This window comes from Lithobates pipiens, unplaced genomic scaffold, assembly GCF_037356315.1.
Source record: "Lithobates pipiens isolate NorthernLeopardFrog02 unplaced genomic scaffold, aLitPip1_a1.2 Scaffold_8, whole genome shotgun sequence".
Classification (NCBI taxonomy): domain Eukaryota; kingdom Metazoa; phylum Chordata; class Amphibia; order Anura; family Ranidae; genus Lithobates; species Lithobates pipiens.
In genome coordinates this window covers 632,325,850-632,340,341 of record NW_027507903.1, presented here as the reverse complement: position 1 = coordinate 632,340,341, position 14,492 = coordinate 632,325,850, and the positions used below count along the sequence as shown (strand labels likewise).

Below are 14,492 nucleotides of genomic sequence, written 5' to 3'. Positions count from 1 at the left end.
AAAGCTACAAGAAGATAGCGGAGGAGTCCGGCGAGAAGATCCCCCCCGAAGACGGAAGACCCCCGGAGCTGTGCAATAAAGTATTTTATCTCGTGTGTTGTGTTTTTTTTTTGTACTTTTATTTTACAGGTGAATGGGTAGGGGTACATTGTACCCCATACTCATTCACATAGGGTGGGGGGCCAGTATCTGGGGCCCCTTTATTAAAGGGGGCTCCCGGATTCCGATAAGCCCCCCGCCCGCAGACCCCGACAACCAATGGCCAGGGTTGCAGGAAGAGGCCCTTGTCCTCATCATCACAGGGACAAGGTGCTTTGGGGTGGCCCCCCCTTCCCCAAGGCGGCTCCCCTTTCCCAAGGCACCCCCCATGTTGAGGGCACACGGCATGGTACGGCTCAGGAGGGGGGGGGGGCGCTCGTTCGCCCCCCTTTCCTGGCCGGCCGGGTAGCGTGCTTGGACAAGGGTCTGTTGTTTTTTTCAGCGTTGGGGTTCCCCTTTAAGTCCATACCAGGCGGCGGGGCCAGTGACGTCTCCTTCGCGGGTCCCGCCTACCTGGAGACGCGCTCGAAATGAGCGGACTTTCCTCTGCGTGTGTGGGCGAGTCCGTTCATTTCAAAAGTAGGGCGGATAGTACTGCGGACTTAGTACGCCGTATTAGTCCGCTCAAAAAGTGCCGTGTGTGGGCAAGTAGCCCGTTCGGAAAGTCCGACGGACAGTCTGGCGGAAAGTCCGCCAGACTAAGTACGTCGGACATACCTCTACGTGTGTATGCGGCTTTACCAACATCCTAAGATTATAGCTGCCCCACCTCTCCAGTACCTTCTCAGCCAATAGAAACATGTTTGTGTATACTGTGTGATTGTATACTGTGTGTGTGTGTATACTTTGTGGCCCCATAATCTCCAATTGCCTGGGGGGCCCATAATCTCCTATTGCCCAGGGGCCCCATGAGTTGTCAGTCCGCCCCTGCCTAGGAGGACCCCACTGCTGACACAGAAACCTAACAAAGCCAGATTGGAGTTTGCCAAAATGTTCCTGAGGAAGCCAAAATCCTTTTGGGAGAATGTGCCATGGACAGACGAAACAAAATTACAGCTTCTTGGTAAAGCCCATTATCACGGGCACCGCCCCCTCTCTTCTGCCACTCCTCTAGCACCAACAGAAGGACCTGATTAGAGCCATAGGCTCTAATTGACGTAAAAAAAAAGGTGACCTGCCAGCGCCCAGCAAGGTCACCAATCAAATGAATATTCGCTTTCCTAAAACTAAACCGCCTCTCCGCCAATCAGGTGCTTGGATATGTTACCCGTCACCTGATTGGCTGAAACCACAGGCGCTGTGATTGGACGCCTATCAGACGAAGAGAGGACAGGAGAAGACATCGAGGAGCATCAAGGAGGTGTCCCACTGAGACAGGTGCAGACAGCGGGCGGGGGAAAGCTGGCAGCATTTGATATGGCACACTAGCAGCATTTGATATGGCACACTGGCAGCATTTAATGGGGCACAGTGGGAGCATTTGATGGGACACAGTGGCAGCATTTGATGGCACAGTGTGAGCATTTGATATGGCACAGTGGCTGCGTTTGATGGCACAGTGGCAGCAATTGATGGGCTCGGTGGTTGCGTTTGATGGCACAGTGGCGGCAATTGATGGGCACAGTGGCTGCGTTTGATAGCACGGTGGCTGCATTTAAAGTCACAGTGGCTGCGTTTTTATGGCACAGTGGCTTTGTTAGATGGCACGGTGGTTGCATTTACCACAGTGGCTGCGTTTGATGGCACAGTGGTGATAATTGATGGGCGCGGTGGTTGCGTTTGATGGCACAGTGGCTGTGTTTGATCTCACAGTGGCTGTGTTTGATGTCACAGTGGCTTCGTTTGATGTTACAGTGGCGGCAATTGATGGGCACAGTGGATTTGTTTCGGTTCTTTTTCAGTTTGTTTGCGCCCCCCCCCCCAAATTTTGAGCACCAGCCGACACTGCCCATTATTCTACTGTTTTCAGAAAAAGAAATGAGGCCTTTAATGGAAAGAATATACCATAGTCCCTACAGTCACATGTGATGGAGGTTCATTGATATTTTGAGGTTGCTTTGCTGCTTCAGGCAATGGATGTCTTGACAGTGTGCATGGCATTATGAAATCTGAAGACTACCAAAGAAGTCTGGGGTTTCTGGCAGAAAATCGGGTCTCCATCAGAGGTCATGGGGCTTAAAGCAGGACAATGCCCCAAAGCACATGACACAATGCACCCAGAAATGGTTTAAGACAAAGCACTGGAGATTACTAAACTGGCCAGCAATGAGTCCAGATCTAAGGCCTCATACACATGGGCGTTAAAAATTTGATTTTATCTGCGTTTTTCATTGGCGTCAATGCACGTTTAGCCACGCGTTTCTCTGCTTCTATTCAAAATCAATGCTTCCCTATGGGAGCCCATTGATTTGAATAGAAGTCGCGCCCAGCCTCTGCATTCAAAAAAATTATGCTGCCTCGTTTTTTTTTTTTTTTACTTTAGGCTTCCCAGCCTAGTGGTGAGATGTGAGGTCTTATTGAACCCATATATCACTGTAAAAAGGACCGATCGTGCCATATTCCTATTACAAGGGATGTTTACATTTTTTTTTCATGAGATTGCAGACGAGGCGCTTCATTTGCGGGCCTTTGTCCCACTAGTGGTGCATTCCATTGCGCCGGACAACTTCTGCCTTGCACCTGTAGTGTGTATCACTATGGCCGGGTGCTTTGATTGACATTGGCACTGCCCTAGGACATGGGTGGTGCTTTCCATCCGAGTTACGATGTCACTTCCGGTTTTCCATGTGCCAGTGATAAACCGGAAGTGATGTCACAGCTCCGTGGAACGCACGGCCCGAGCGGAGAGACACAGAGTGGAGGAAGCATGAGGAGCAGACTCCTCCACCGCTGCTGCTGCCTGCTGTCTACTGAAGGTGACACAGCAGGAGGAGAGGACACCACAGCCCAGTAAGTTAACTGCTAGTGATGGACGAACGTTTCGCCCGGCGGTCGTTTCGCGGCGAATTTCCGACTTTCGCCGTCCGCGGGTTCGAACGCCTTTTTCCGTCGTTCGCCCCGGCGGACTTACGTGTTTAATGTATACAAGAACTTTAACCTTTCGTGACACGTTTATCATGTGTTACAGGACAACCAATTGAGACATGACAGCTCATGGACACTTGGACATTCCCCCTAACCTATAAATACACCCGATCCGGTGGCCATTTTACATTCTTTCTTCTGTCACTGTAGGGAAAGGATCCTGTGTGGAGTAGGGACAGAGAAAACGCTAGCTATTTGGTACACAAAAGTTCTTTTCAGGACTGGTATAGGTGTTAGGTCAGCAGCCTGAGTTTCTTTTGTCAGTTTAGATAAAGGGACAGAGCGCTGTATGCTGCTATTTTAGGGACAGCTCAGCCAGATTAGTCTTTCTTCATCATCATCATCATCATCATCATTAGCTGTTACTATCAGGTCCACAAAAGAGCTGTTCCAGCTAATCGTTCCAGCCTACTCTTTTTTGCCAATTTGTATAGGGACAGGCAGGAAGCAGTGTGTCAGGCAGTGAGGATAATTTTAAAGACTTGCTGTTACTATTAGTTCCACAAAGGTTCTTTTCAGGACTGGTATCAGTGGTACAGTAATAGGCTTGTACACGTATAATATTCTTTCTTCCAAATATAGAAAGAATATTATACTTGACTGCTGCCCTTCTGCTGCAGTCTGCTAATCATTCACAACTCACTTGTTCCACAAAGCTCTTTATCAGGACTGGTAACTTGGTCTGTCTAGGGTGCTACGGTACATAGGCTTGGGTGCGGTACAGTCTGCTGTTCTGTAAGGACCGCTATCGGTCCACAATACATAGGGTTGCCGTGCACTACTGCTGACCGCTGCCCTATACTGCAGCAGTCCTTCAGCGGTATAGGGACTGACGCACAGTCTGCTAAACACTAATACACAACCTGCTTGGTCCACAAAAGTTCTTATAAGGACTGGTAACTTGGTATAGGGTGCTACGGTACATAGGCCTGAGTGCGTTACAGTCTGCTGTTCTGTAAGGACCGCTATCGGTCCACAATACATAGGGTTGCCGTGCACTACTGCTGACCGCTGCCCTATACTGCAGCAGTCCTTCATTGGTATAGGGACTGACGTACAGTCTGCTAATCACTAACACACAACCTGCTTGGTCCACAAAAGTTCTTATAAGGACTGGTAACTTGGTATAGGGTGCTACGGTACATAGGCCTGAGTGCGTTACAGTCTGCTGTTCTGTAAGGACCGCTATCGGTCCACAATACATAGGGTTGCCGTGCACTACTGCTGACCGCTGCCCTATACTGCAGCAGTCCTTCATTGGTATAGGGACTGACGTACAGTCTGCTAATCACTAACACACAACCTGCTTGGTCCACAAAAGTTCTTATAAGGACTGGTAACTTGGTATAGGGTGCTACGGTACATAGGCCTGAGTGCGTTACAGTCTGCTGTTCTGTAAGGACCGCTATCGGTCCACAATACATAGGGTTGCCGTGCACTACTGCTGACCGCTGCCCTATACTGCAGCAGTCCTTCATTGGTATAGGGACTGACGTACAGTCTGCTAATCACTAACACACAACCTGCTTGGTCCACAAAAGTTCTTATAAGGACTGGTAACTTGGTATAGGGTGCTACGGTACATAGGCCTGAGTGCGTTACAGTCTGCTGTTCTGTAAGGACCGCTATCGGTCCACAATACATAGGGTTGCCGTGCACTACTGCTGACCGCTGCCCTATACTGCAGCAGTCCTTCAGCGGTATAGGGACTGACGCACAGTCTGCTAAACACTAACACACAACCTGCTTGGTCCACAAAAGTTTTTATAAGGACTGGTAACTTGGTATAGGGTGCTACGGTACATAGGCCTGAGTGCGTTACAGTCTGCTGTTCTGTAAGGACCGCTATCGGTCCACAATACATAGGGTTGCCGTGCACTACTGCTGACCGCTGCCCTATACTGCAGCAGTCCTTCATTGGTATAGGGACTGACGTACAGTCTGCTAATCACTAACACACAACCTGCTTGGTCCACAAAAGTTCTTATAAGGACTGGTAACTTGGTATAGGGTGCTACGGTACATAGGCCTGAGTGCGTTACAGTCTGCTGTTCTGTAAGGACCGCTATCGGTCCACAATACATAGGGTTGCCGTGCACTACTGCTGACCGCTGCCCTATACTGCAGCAGTCCTTCATTGGTATAGGGACTGACGTACAGTCTGCTAATCACTAACACACAACCTGCTTGGTCCACAAAAGTTCTTATAAGGACTGGTAACTTGGTATAGGGTGCTACGGTACATAGGCCTGAGTGCGTTACAGTCTGCTGTTCTGTAAGGACCGCTATCGGTCCACAATACATAGGGTTGCCGTGCACTACTGCTGACCGCTGCCCTATACTGCAGCAGTCCTTCATTGGTATAGGGACTGACGTACAGTCTGCTAATCACTAACACACAACCTGCTTGGTCCACAAAAGTTCTTATAAGGACTGGTAACTTGGTATAGGGTGCTACGGTACATAGGCCTGAGTGCGTTACAGTCTGCTGTTCTGTAAGGACCGCTATCGGTCCACAATACATAGGGTTGCCGTGCACTACTGCTGACCGCTGCCCTATACTGCAGCAGTCCTTCAGCGGTATAGGGACTGACGCACAGTCTGCTAAACACTAACACACAACCTGCTTGGTCCACAAAAGTTTTTATAAGGACTGGTAACTTGGTATAGGGTGCTACGGTACATAGGCCTGAGTGCGTTACAGTCTGCTGTTCTGTAAGGACCGCTATCGGTCCACAATACATAGGGTTGCCGTGCACTACTGCTGACCGCTGCCCTATACTGCAGCAGTCCTTCATTGGTATAGGGACTGACGTACAGTCTGCTAATCACTAACACACAACCTGCTTGGTCCACAAAAGTTCTTATAAGGACTGGTAACTTGGTATAGGGTGCTACGGTACATAGGCCTGAGTGCGTTACAGTCTGCTGTTCTGTAAGGACCGCTATCGGTCCACAATACATAGGGTTGCCGTGCACTACTGCTGACCGCTGCCCTATACTGCAGCAGTCCTTCATTGGTATAGGGACTGACGTACAGTCTGCTAATCACTAACACACAACCTGCTTGGTCCACAAAAGTTCTTATAAGGACTGGTAACTTGGTATAGGGTGCTACGGTACATAGGCCTGAGTGCGTTACAGTCTGCTGTTCTGTAAGGACCGCTATCGGTCCACAATACATAGGGTTGCCGTGCACTACTGCTGACCGCTGCCCTATACTGCAGCAGTCCTTCAGCGGTATAGGGACTGACGCACAGTCTGCTAAACACTAACACACAACCTGCTTGGTCCACAAAAGTTTTTATAAGGACTGGTAACTTGGTATAGGGTGCTACGGTACATAGGCCTGAGTGCAGTACAGTCTGCTGTTCTGTAAGGACCGCTATCGGTCCACAATACATAGGGTTGACGTGCACTACTGCTGACCGCTGCCCTATACTGCAGCAGTCCTTCAGCGGTATAGGGACTGACGCACAGTCTGCTAAACACTAACACACAACCTGCTTGGTCCACAAAAGTTTTTATAAGGACTGGTAACTTGGTATAGGGTGCTACGGTACATAGGCCTGAGTGCAGTACAGTCTGCTGTTCTGTAAGGACCGCTATCGGTCCACAATACATAGGGTTGACGTGCACTACTGCTGACCGCTGCCCTATACTGCAGCAGTCCTTCAGCGGTATAGGGACTAAGAGTTTTGTCACAGGGTGATTTAAAAAATGACAGGCAGAGGAAGAGGCAGGCCCTTCCGCAGGGGTGGTAGGGGTAGGGCAGGAGCAACAGCCTTGAGCCAAAGTGGGAAGTTGCAGAAGGTGCGTTCAATTACTTTAAAGGACGCACCAGACTTGGTTGAGTGGCTCACTCAGCCTTATTCTTCTGCACCCTCCTCATCCTCTCGATCTGCACCCTCTTCTTCACTCTCTGCTATGTGCACCCCCAAAGACACTACCACCAACAACACCACCACCACCACATACCTTCCGCTTGAGTGCAAATGGGGGCCTTCATGCTCCAGTGTTTTAATAGGGACCCCCGTATAAAAAGCATGAGGGTCAAGGACCAGTACTGGGTGGCAACGTACTTAGATCCCCGGTACAAACACAAAATGGCGGAAATGTTACCGCCGTCGCAGAGGGCTGTCAGAATGCAGCACTTCCAGGCCTTGCTTCGAGAAATGCTGCATTCTGCTTTTGCGTGCGCTGGCAGAGGAGCAATTCCCACTCCCAGAGAAGGATTTGCGGGTACCAATCCAACAGCGCCTGCAAGAAGAGGCCGGTTTGAAGATGTGTTGGTGACTTCGGATATGAGGTCATTCTTTCAGCCGACCCATCGACAGGTGTCATCCGGATCCAGCATCAGGGAACGCCTAGACCGTCAGGTGTCCGACTACATTGGGTTAACGGCCGATGTGGACGCTCTGAGGAGTGATGAACCCCTAGACTACTGGGTGGGCAGGCTTGACCTCTGGCCAGAGCTTGCCCAATTTGCAATCGAACTGTTGGCTTGCCCCTCATCCAGTGTCCTGTCCGAAAGGACGTTCAGCGCAGCAGGGGGGATTGTGACCGATAAGCGTACTCGCCTAGCTCACGACAGTGTTAACTACCTCACATTTCTAAAAATGAATGAGGCATGGATCTCGGAGGAATTCAACACATGTGATCAGTAGACCATGTATATGTCTATAAACAATTTTTGGAATCAAGCACACAGACCTTCTTAATTCATTTGGCTCACTTCCCTGACCCAAAAAAGCACACCGTACTATATGCCCCTACCCTCCTCTTTGAAGAGGTTGAGCGGTGTCATATTTCTACTGGGGCTGCTTATTATGAGGGGTTCCCACCATCCCTGTGCTGTGCTGACTTCCTCCTGGGTGTTCTTATTATGAGGGGCTCCCACCATCCCTGTGCTGTGCTGACTTCCTCCTGGGGGTTCTTATTATGAGGGGATCACACCATCCCTGTGCTGTGCTGACTTCCTCCTGGGGCTGCTTACGGTGCTGCTGTCAGCGCTGTATGTCACGGAGCTGCTGTCAGCGCTGTATGTCACGGAGCTGCTGTCAGCGCTGTATGTCACGGAGCTGCTGTCAGCGCTGTATGTCACGGAGCTGCTGTCAGCGCTGTATGTCACGGAGCTGCTGTCAGCGCTGTATGTCACGGAGCTGCTGTCAGCGCTGTATGTCACGGAGCTGCTGTCAGCGCTGTATGTCACGGAGCTGCTGTCAGCGCTGTATGTCACGGTGCTGCTGTCAGCGCTGTATGTCACGGAGCTGCTGTCAGCGCTGTATGTCACGGAGCTGCTGTCAGCGCTGTATGTCACGGAGCTGCTGTCAGCGCTGCATGTCACGGAGCTGCTGTCAGCGCTGTATGTCACGGAGCTGCTGTCAGCGCTGTATGTCACGGTGCTGCTGTCAGCGCTGTATGTCACGGAGCTGCTGTCAGCGCTGTATGTCACGGAGCTGCTGTCAGCGCTGTATGTCACGGAGCTGCTGTCAGCGCTGTATGTCACGGAGCTGCTGTCAGCGCTGTATGTCACGGAGCTGCTGTCAGCGCTGTATGTCACGGTGCTGATGTCAGTGCTCTGTATTACGGTGCTGCTGTCAGTGCTCTGTATCTCCTGCACCCTCTTGTTTGCCTACCCTGGTCCCTGACCTTCCCTCTCCTCCATTGCCTTCATTAGCTCCATAGTCCTGAATTGTCAGAACAATTTCCCAAATAAAAAAAAAATGCTTGTAGTTATCGATCCCAAATTCACCTCATACATGTATTATGCTATTGTCCAGGTGGTGGGACTACGTGCTACCCCCTAATAATTACCCCGTGGCCGCAAATTCGACCTAAAGGTTTGCGAAATTCGCCTCCCATTGAAGTCAATGGAGCCCGCGGCGAACGGTCGTTTTCGCGAACGTTTGTGTCCGTTCGCGTTTCGCGTTCGCGAAACGTCCCGTCGGAAGTTCGTCCATCACTATTAACTGCCTTCTGACACTTGTGGGTCTCCTTGCAGTGCTGCCAGCTTTCTCCCTCCGGCAGCTCTGCAGGGGGATCAGTTCTACATACTGGCAATTGGCAAAGTGTCTTGATCTGAGGCTGCATTTGATGGGGCACAGTAAGGCTGCATTTGATGGGCACAGTAGCTGTATTTGATGGGGCACAGTGGCAGTAGTGCTTCTAGCTTTCTCCCTCTGGCAGCTCTGCAGGGGGATCAGTTATACATACCGACAATTGGCAAAGTGTCTTGATCTGAGGCTGCATTTAATGGGGCACAGTGAGGCTGCATTTGATGGGCACAGTAGCTGTATTTGATGGGGCACAGTGGCAGCAGCGCTGCCAGCTTTCTCCCTCTGGCAGCTCTGCAGGGGGATCAGTTCTACATACTGGCAATTGGCAAAGTGTCTTGATCTGAGGCTGCATTTGATGGGGCACAGTAAGGCTGTATTTGATGGGGCACAGTGGCAGCATTTAATGACACAGTGGGAGCATTTGATATGGTACAGTGGCTGCGTTTGATATGTCACAGTGGCTGCATTTGGTGGGCACAGTGGCTGCGTTTGATGGCACAGTGGCTGCGATTGATGGTACAGTGAGGCTGCAATTGATGGGGATTTTATTCATAATTTTTCAGTTTGTGCTCACTCTCCAAAAAAATGTTTGGAGCACCAGCTGTCCCTGCTTGAACTGTTTTCTTTTCAAAAAGGGGTCATTTGGGGGGGGGGGTATTTGTACTTTCCTTACATTTCAGGGCCTCAAGAAATGAGAGAGGCCGTCAGTACATCAGGTGTGATCAATTTTCAATGATTTGCACCATAGCTTGTAGACTCTAAATTTTCGCACATACCAAATAATACACACTAATGTGGGTTATTTTTTACCAAAGAGATGTAGCCATATACATTTTGGCCCAATTTTATGAACAAAAATGACTTATTTGCAAAATTTTATCATAGAAACTAAAAAAAAAAGTGTTATTTTTTTCTAAATTTTCGCTCTTTTTTGCACTTATGTCGCAAAAAATAAAAAACCCAGTGGTGATTAAATACCACTAAAACAAAGCTCTATTTGTATGAAAAAAATAATAAACATTTTGTTTAGATACAGTGTTGCATGACTGAGTAATTGGCATTCAAAGTGTGAGATCGCTGAAAGCTGAAAATTGGTCTGGGCTTGAAGGGTGTATAAGTGCCCTTTATTGAAGTAGTTAAAGAGGACCCTTTGGTAAATGTACAGATCTGCATGAAAACATACTGACATGTCACAATAGACAGCAGCAAAAACTCTACCTTTTATTTCGAAAACAAGCTGTTTCTGAGCTTCACTCAGTGACTTTGTCAAGGGTGAGATGATGTCATCAATCTGCTGCAGGAATGAGGAAGCGTTTCCTTAGTCTGCTCTCCCCTGTTATCAGACTGGAACATTGTAAGCAACACTTTTCTTCTTGTACCATAGTGCATAGTATTTTACATCGGATGTGGGCATGGAGGATGATCTGTGTGGCAGGGGGCAATTAACAAAACCTATTCCCTGTATGGCCCTCTCTGCAGCAGCTGAAAACTGGCTTCTTCTCCTCTCCATCCTGTTGGCTTTCAGCAGCTGCAGAGATGCCACACGAATGTCAGATACCATGAATCAGACTGAGAAAGAAGTCCGGTTAAATCACACTTGTTTAATAATAATAATAAAAAAAGGTAAACAGAGTAAAGGTAGTCAAAACATAACCAGAGTTCAGGAACCAGAACGGATAGTCAGACAAGCCAAAACATCAGTGAGCCAGAGATGAGTGTAGTAGAACAGCAAGCAGAATCTGGAGCCAGAAGGGATGCCAGTCAAGCAAGTCTTTATCAGGAACACTGGAGAGCATCTCTAGAGATGTGACCAAGGCAAAGGCAGAGATCATCTGTGCTGGACGGCTTAAGTAGGCAGGACTGATGAGCAGGATATCATCAACAGGGGAGTCACTGTGGAGAGATGGGAGCTGGCAATTAGCCGACAGCTGAGTGGCCATCTCAGAGAAGGAAGGGCTGAGCCCAGCCCTGACAACGAATCACCCTCCTCATCATCCACCGTACATTTTCCCACTGCTGCTCATGCCCCCCTATGTGCCCCTCTACCCCCACAGCTCTGCTGGCTTCCCTCCCCTTCTCAACGCTGGCAGCTGCAAGTAAACATTAGGATCCTTCAAGATTGAGAGTGGGGCAAAGGTTAGGTACATGTGTCATATTTACCATCCCCTTTCTTTCTTGAATGAACAGAGTGAGTGATTGGTACTGATCACTCACTGTGTTCATTCATGAATGGGGCCCCATGTCAGGTTGCCTGTATGGGGCCCTGTGGTTTATAACAACAGCCCTGCTTAAGTCATACATATACAAAAATACTGTAAAGCCAGATTGGGTGGAGAAAAAAAACCTACCAACATATCTAGTAGTAGTTAGTGACTTTCAACTGGGATTGTACTGTAATGTTGAAGACGCCTCATCACTTATCCAAGCCACTTCTACGGAACTTAAGAAGTGGCCTGGATAAGTAATGAAATGTCTTCAAAATTACAGAACCAGTTCAGAACCAAAGTCCAGTTGTGGGGCGGGGGAAAACATCCAGGAAAACAGTAATAATTGCTAGCAGATATAACAGCCACTAGCAATAATCACATGTTATCTCCAGAATGCTGGTTGTTTTCAAATTGATCGATCAATCAAATTGGGTACATTGAGCCTGCCCATACAAGGATCGAATCTTGGTGGGTTCCTGCTAAACCAGCCAAGATTCAAACCGTCTATGGCCGCCTGAAGCGGTTATCTCTTTCGGGACAGGGACTGATGAGAATGGTGCAAAATGAGTACAAAAATACCAGGTCCTGGATAAAGGAGGACCTTCACAGACAACCTACCACCATGAGATATGAGATTAATTTGGATTAAGTGGGATGGTTTGACCACATTTAAAAGCTTCCCCCTCACTTTTTCTCATTTTGGTAGGTGCCAGATGGAATAGAAAAACTAATCTCCCAACTTCATCTGATAAGTATCCAACAAAATTAGTAAGTGGATAAAAATGAAGACAGCGTGAAAATAAAAACAGGTGCTCAATAGGGAAATGCATAGCATTTGCTAATACAAGTTCTAATCCTTCCCAACTGTACTCAAAATCAAGGCACCTCCTTTTCAGCTATATCAGCCTCCACTCTTTTGGGAAGGCTTTGCACATGATTTTAGAATGTGTCTGTGGGAATTTGTTCCCAATTAGCCTAAAGAGCTATTGTCCTGTTCCGCTGCCCCTCTCCTGTCCTGCTGCCCCCCACCTGTCATCCTGCCCCCCCCCCCCTCCTGTGGGGAAAAGAAGAAGGGACTATTAGGAGGAATTGGATGGAGGAGATAGACTGGAGGAGGAGGACATGGGATGAAGCAGATTTGACTGGAGGAGGAGGACATGGGATAGAGGAGATTTGACTGAAGGAGGAGGACATGGGATGGAGGAGATTTGACTGGAGGATGAGGAGGAGGACATGGGATAGAGAAGATTTGACTGGAGGATGAGGAGGAGGGCATGGGATGGAGGAGATTTGACTGGAGGATGAGGAGGAGGACATGGTATGGATGAGATTTGACTGTAGGAGGAGCAGGACATGGGATTTAGGAGATGGGACTGGAGGACGTGGAATGGAGGAGTTTGGACTGGAGAAGGACATGGGAGGAAGGAGATGGGACTGGAGCAGGTCGTGGGATGGAGGAGATGGTACTGGAGTATATGGGATGGAGGAGATGGTACTGCAGGAGAAAGAAGACATGGGATGGAGGAGGAGAAGGATGTGGGATGGGGGAGATGAGACTGGACGAGAAGGATATGGCATGGAGAACATGAGATGGAGAAGGAGGAGGACATGGGATGGGCTTTGTGTCCCTTAGGTTAGGTTGTGATGCCAATACATAATATCCACTTCCTATGCTCCCTGCCTCCTATGGTGGTTTTGCCATGCACTTTGTCACTGATTGCACTCAATTTACTGATTATTTATTTAGATGTTGGATCGTTGGTCTTATAATTACCTGGACCCATTTTATATTGCTTTTCAAAAGTATCACTCTGTTTTCTTTGAGCTTAAATCTCTATGCAATCTGTAGATCCTCCATCATTGGATTTGTATTGCGTTGTCATACTTACCTAGGAAACACTTTCTTTTGAGTTTTATGTATGTTTTTCATCTATGGTATGACTGTATACAATTATATATCTATGTCATCAATAAAGTACCCATTTAAAAAAAAAAAAAAATTATTTGTATGCTATGGAAATAACAGCACCATTCACTAAAAACAATGGAGCTCAATCATTTGAAGGGGTTTCCATTTTAATTATACAGGCAGATGTAACGGTCAGACGTCCATAAACCTTTGGTCATATAGTGTATTGGTAAAATGTTTGGATTAGTGTATATGAAAAAAAGGCCTTGACAATGGTTCCACCTGTCAATTTTTTGGGGGTTAAATTAGTGAAAAACAATGAAACAGTTGGCTAAATAATGTAAACAGATCTTCCATAGCTCCAGTTCATTGTGTTACCAATTATTTCTATGAACCTTTAAGCTTCAAAAGTCATACATTCAACACTTCCCAACTTGAAGATAGAGTGCTCCCTTTGAATGCATCTTCGTGTAGATGAAGAACTCATGAGGCATGGCGTGGAAGCCGGGTTTGGGGATGTTGTTATCATAATAGTGGTGAAGGATAACATTCCCTTCTGGGTCTCTAGAAAATGGCCAAAATCCATAGAGGGTGACTTTTTTGCAGAGTTCAAGAGCAGCGGTGACTATCATGACTCCTGAAGATAGACGTCTGGCCTCAACACCCATCTCTTTCCAGTACCTGGATATGTTGCCGAGATAATCCGGATGGTAGAAGACAACTTTGTTTTTCAACTGGAATTCTTCCACAGAGTAAAAAACCCGGAAGGAAACCTCTGTGCTGCTGACGTAGGCGAAAGCTGGCAACACGATCATTGCAGGACCGTAACTTTTTATATGGTTGATGAAAGGCTTTCGCCTTGAATAGAGCCTTTCATATCTTGAAGAATTAAGAGGCCAGTTAATAAGAGAACAGAAGTTTATTTACTTTGAAAATACAAAAAGAGGATGGATATGCCCCCCCCCCCCCACCCCACCAATAAAATGGATTGGGTTGAGTGCTAAGTCAACCAAGAACAACAGTACCAATCCCTCCATTCATTGATATGGGCGACTCTATCACCATCGTAATGAGCCCAATACTCTGCTGCCATAGCAATAGGTTTTAGCCCTATATTGCCACAAAAAGGAACCCTATCTTTCTTTCCATAGAGGTTGAACAATTGGGTCAATTGATGACATCCAAGTACCATGT

At 47.9% G+C, this 14,492-nt stretch overlaps 1 protein-coding gene across 1 annotated transcript in view; it reads right to left on the bottom strand.

Annotated features, from left to right (window-relative positions):
• Positions 1-13,444: 13,444 nt before the first annotated feature.
• The window catches only part of LOC143961525 (alpha-2,8-sialyltransferase 8F-like), a 46,567-nt gene continuing 45,519 nt past the window's right edge, over positions 13,445-14,492 (bottom strand). The window contains exon 8 of the mRNA XM_077470820.1: positions 13,445-14,177. Coding sequence (XP_077326946.1) covers positions 13,718-14,177 — 460 coding nt within the window. The 3' untranslated portion in view covers positions 13,445-13,717. The remainder of the gene's footprint in view (positions 14,178-14,492) is intronic.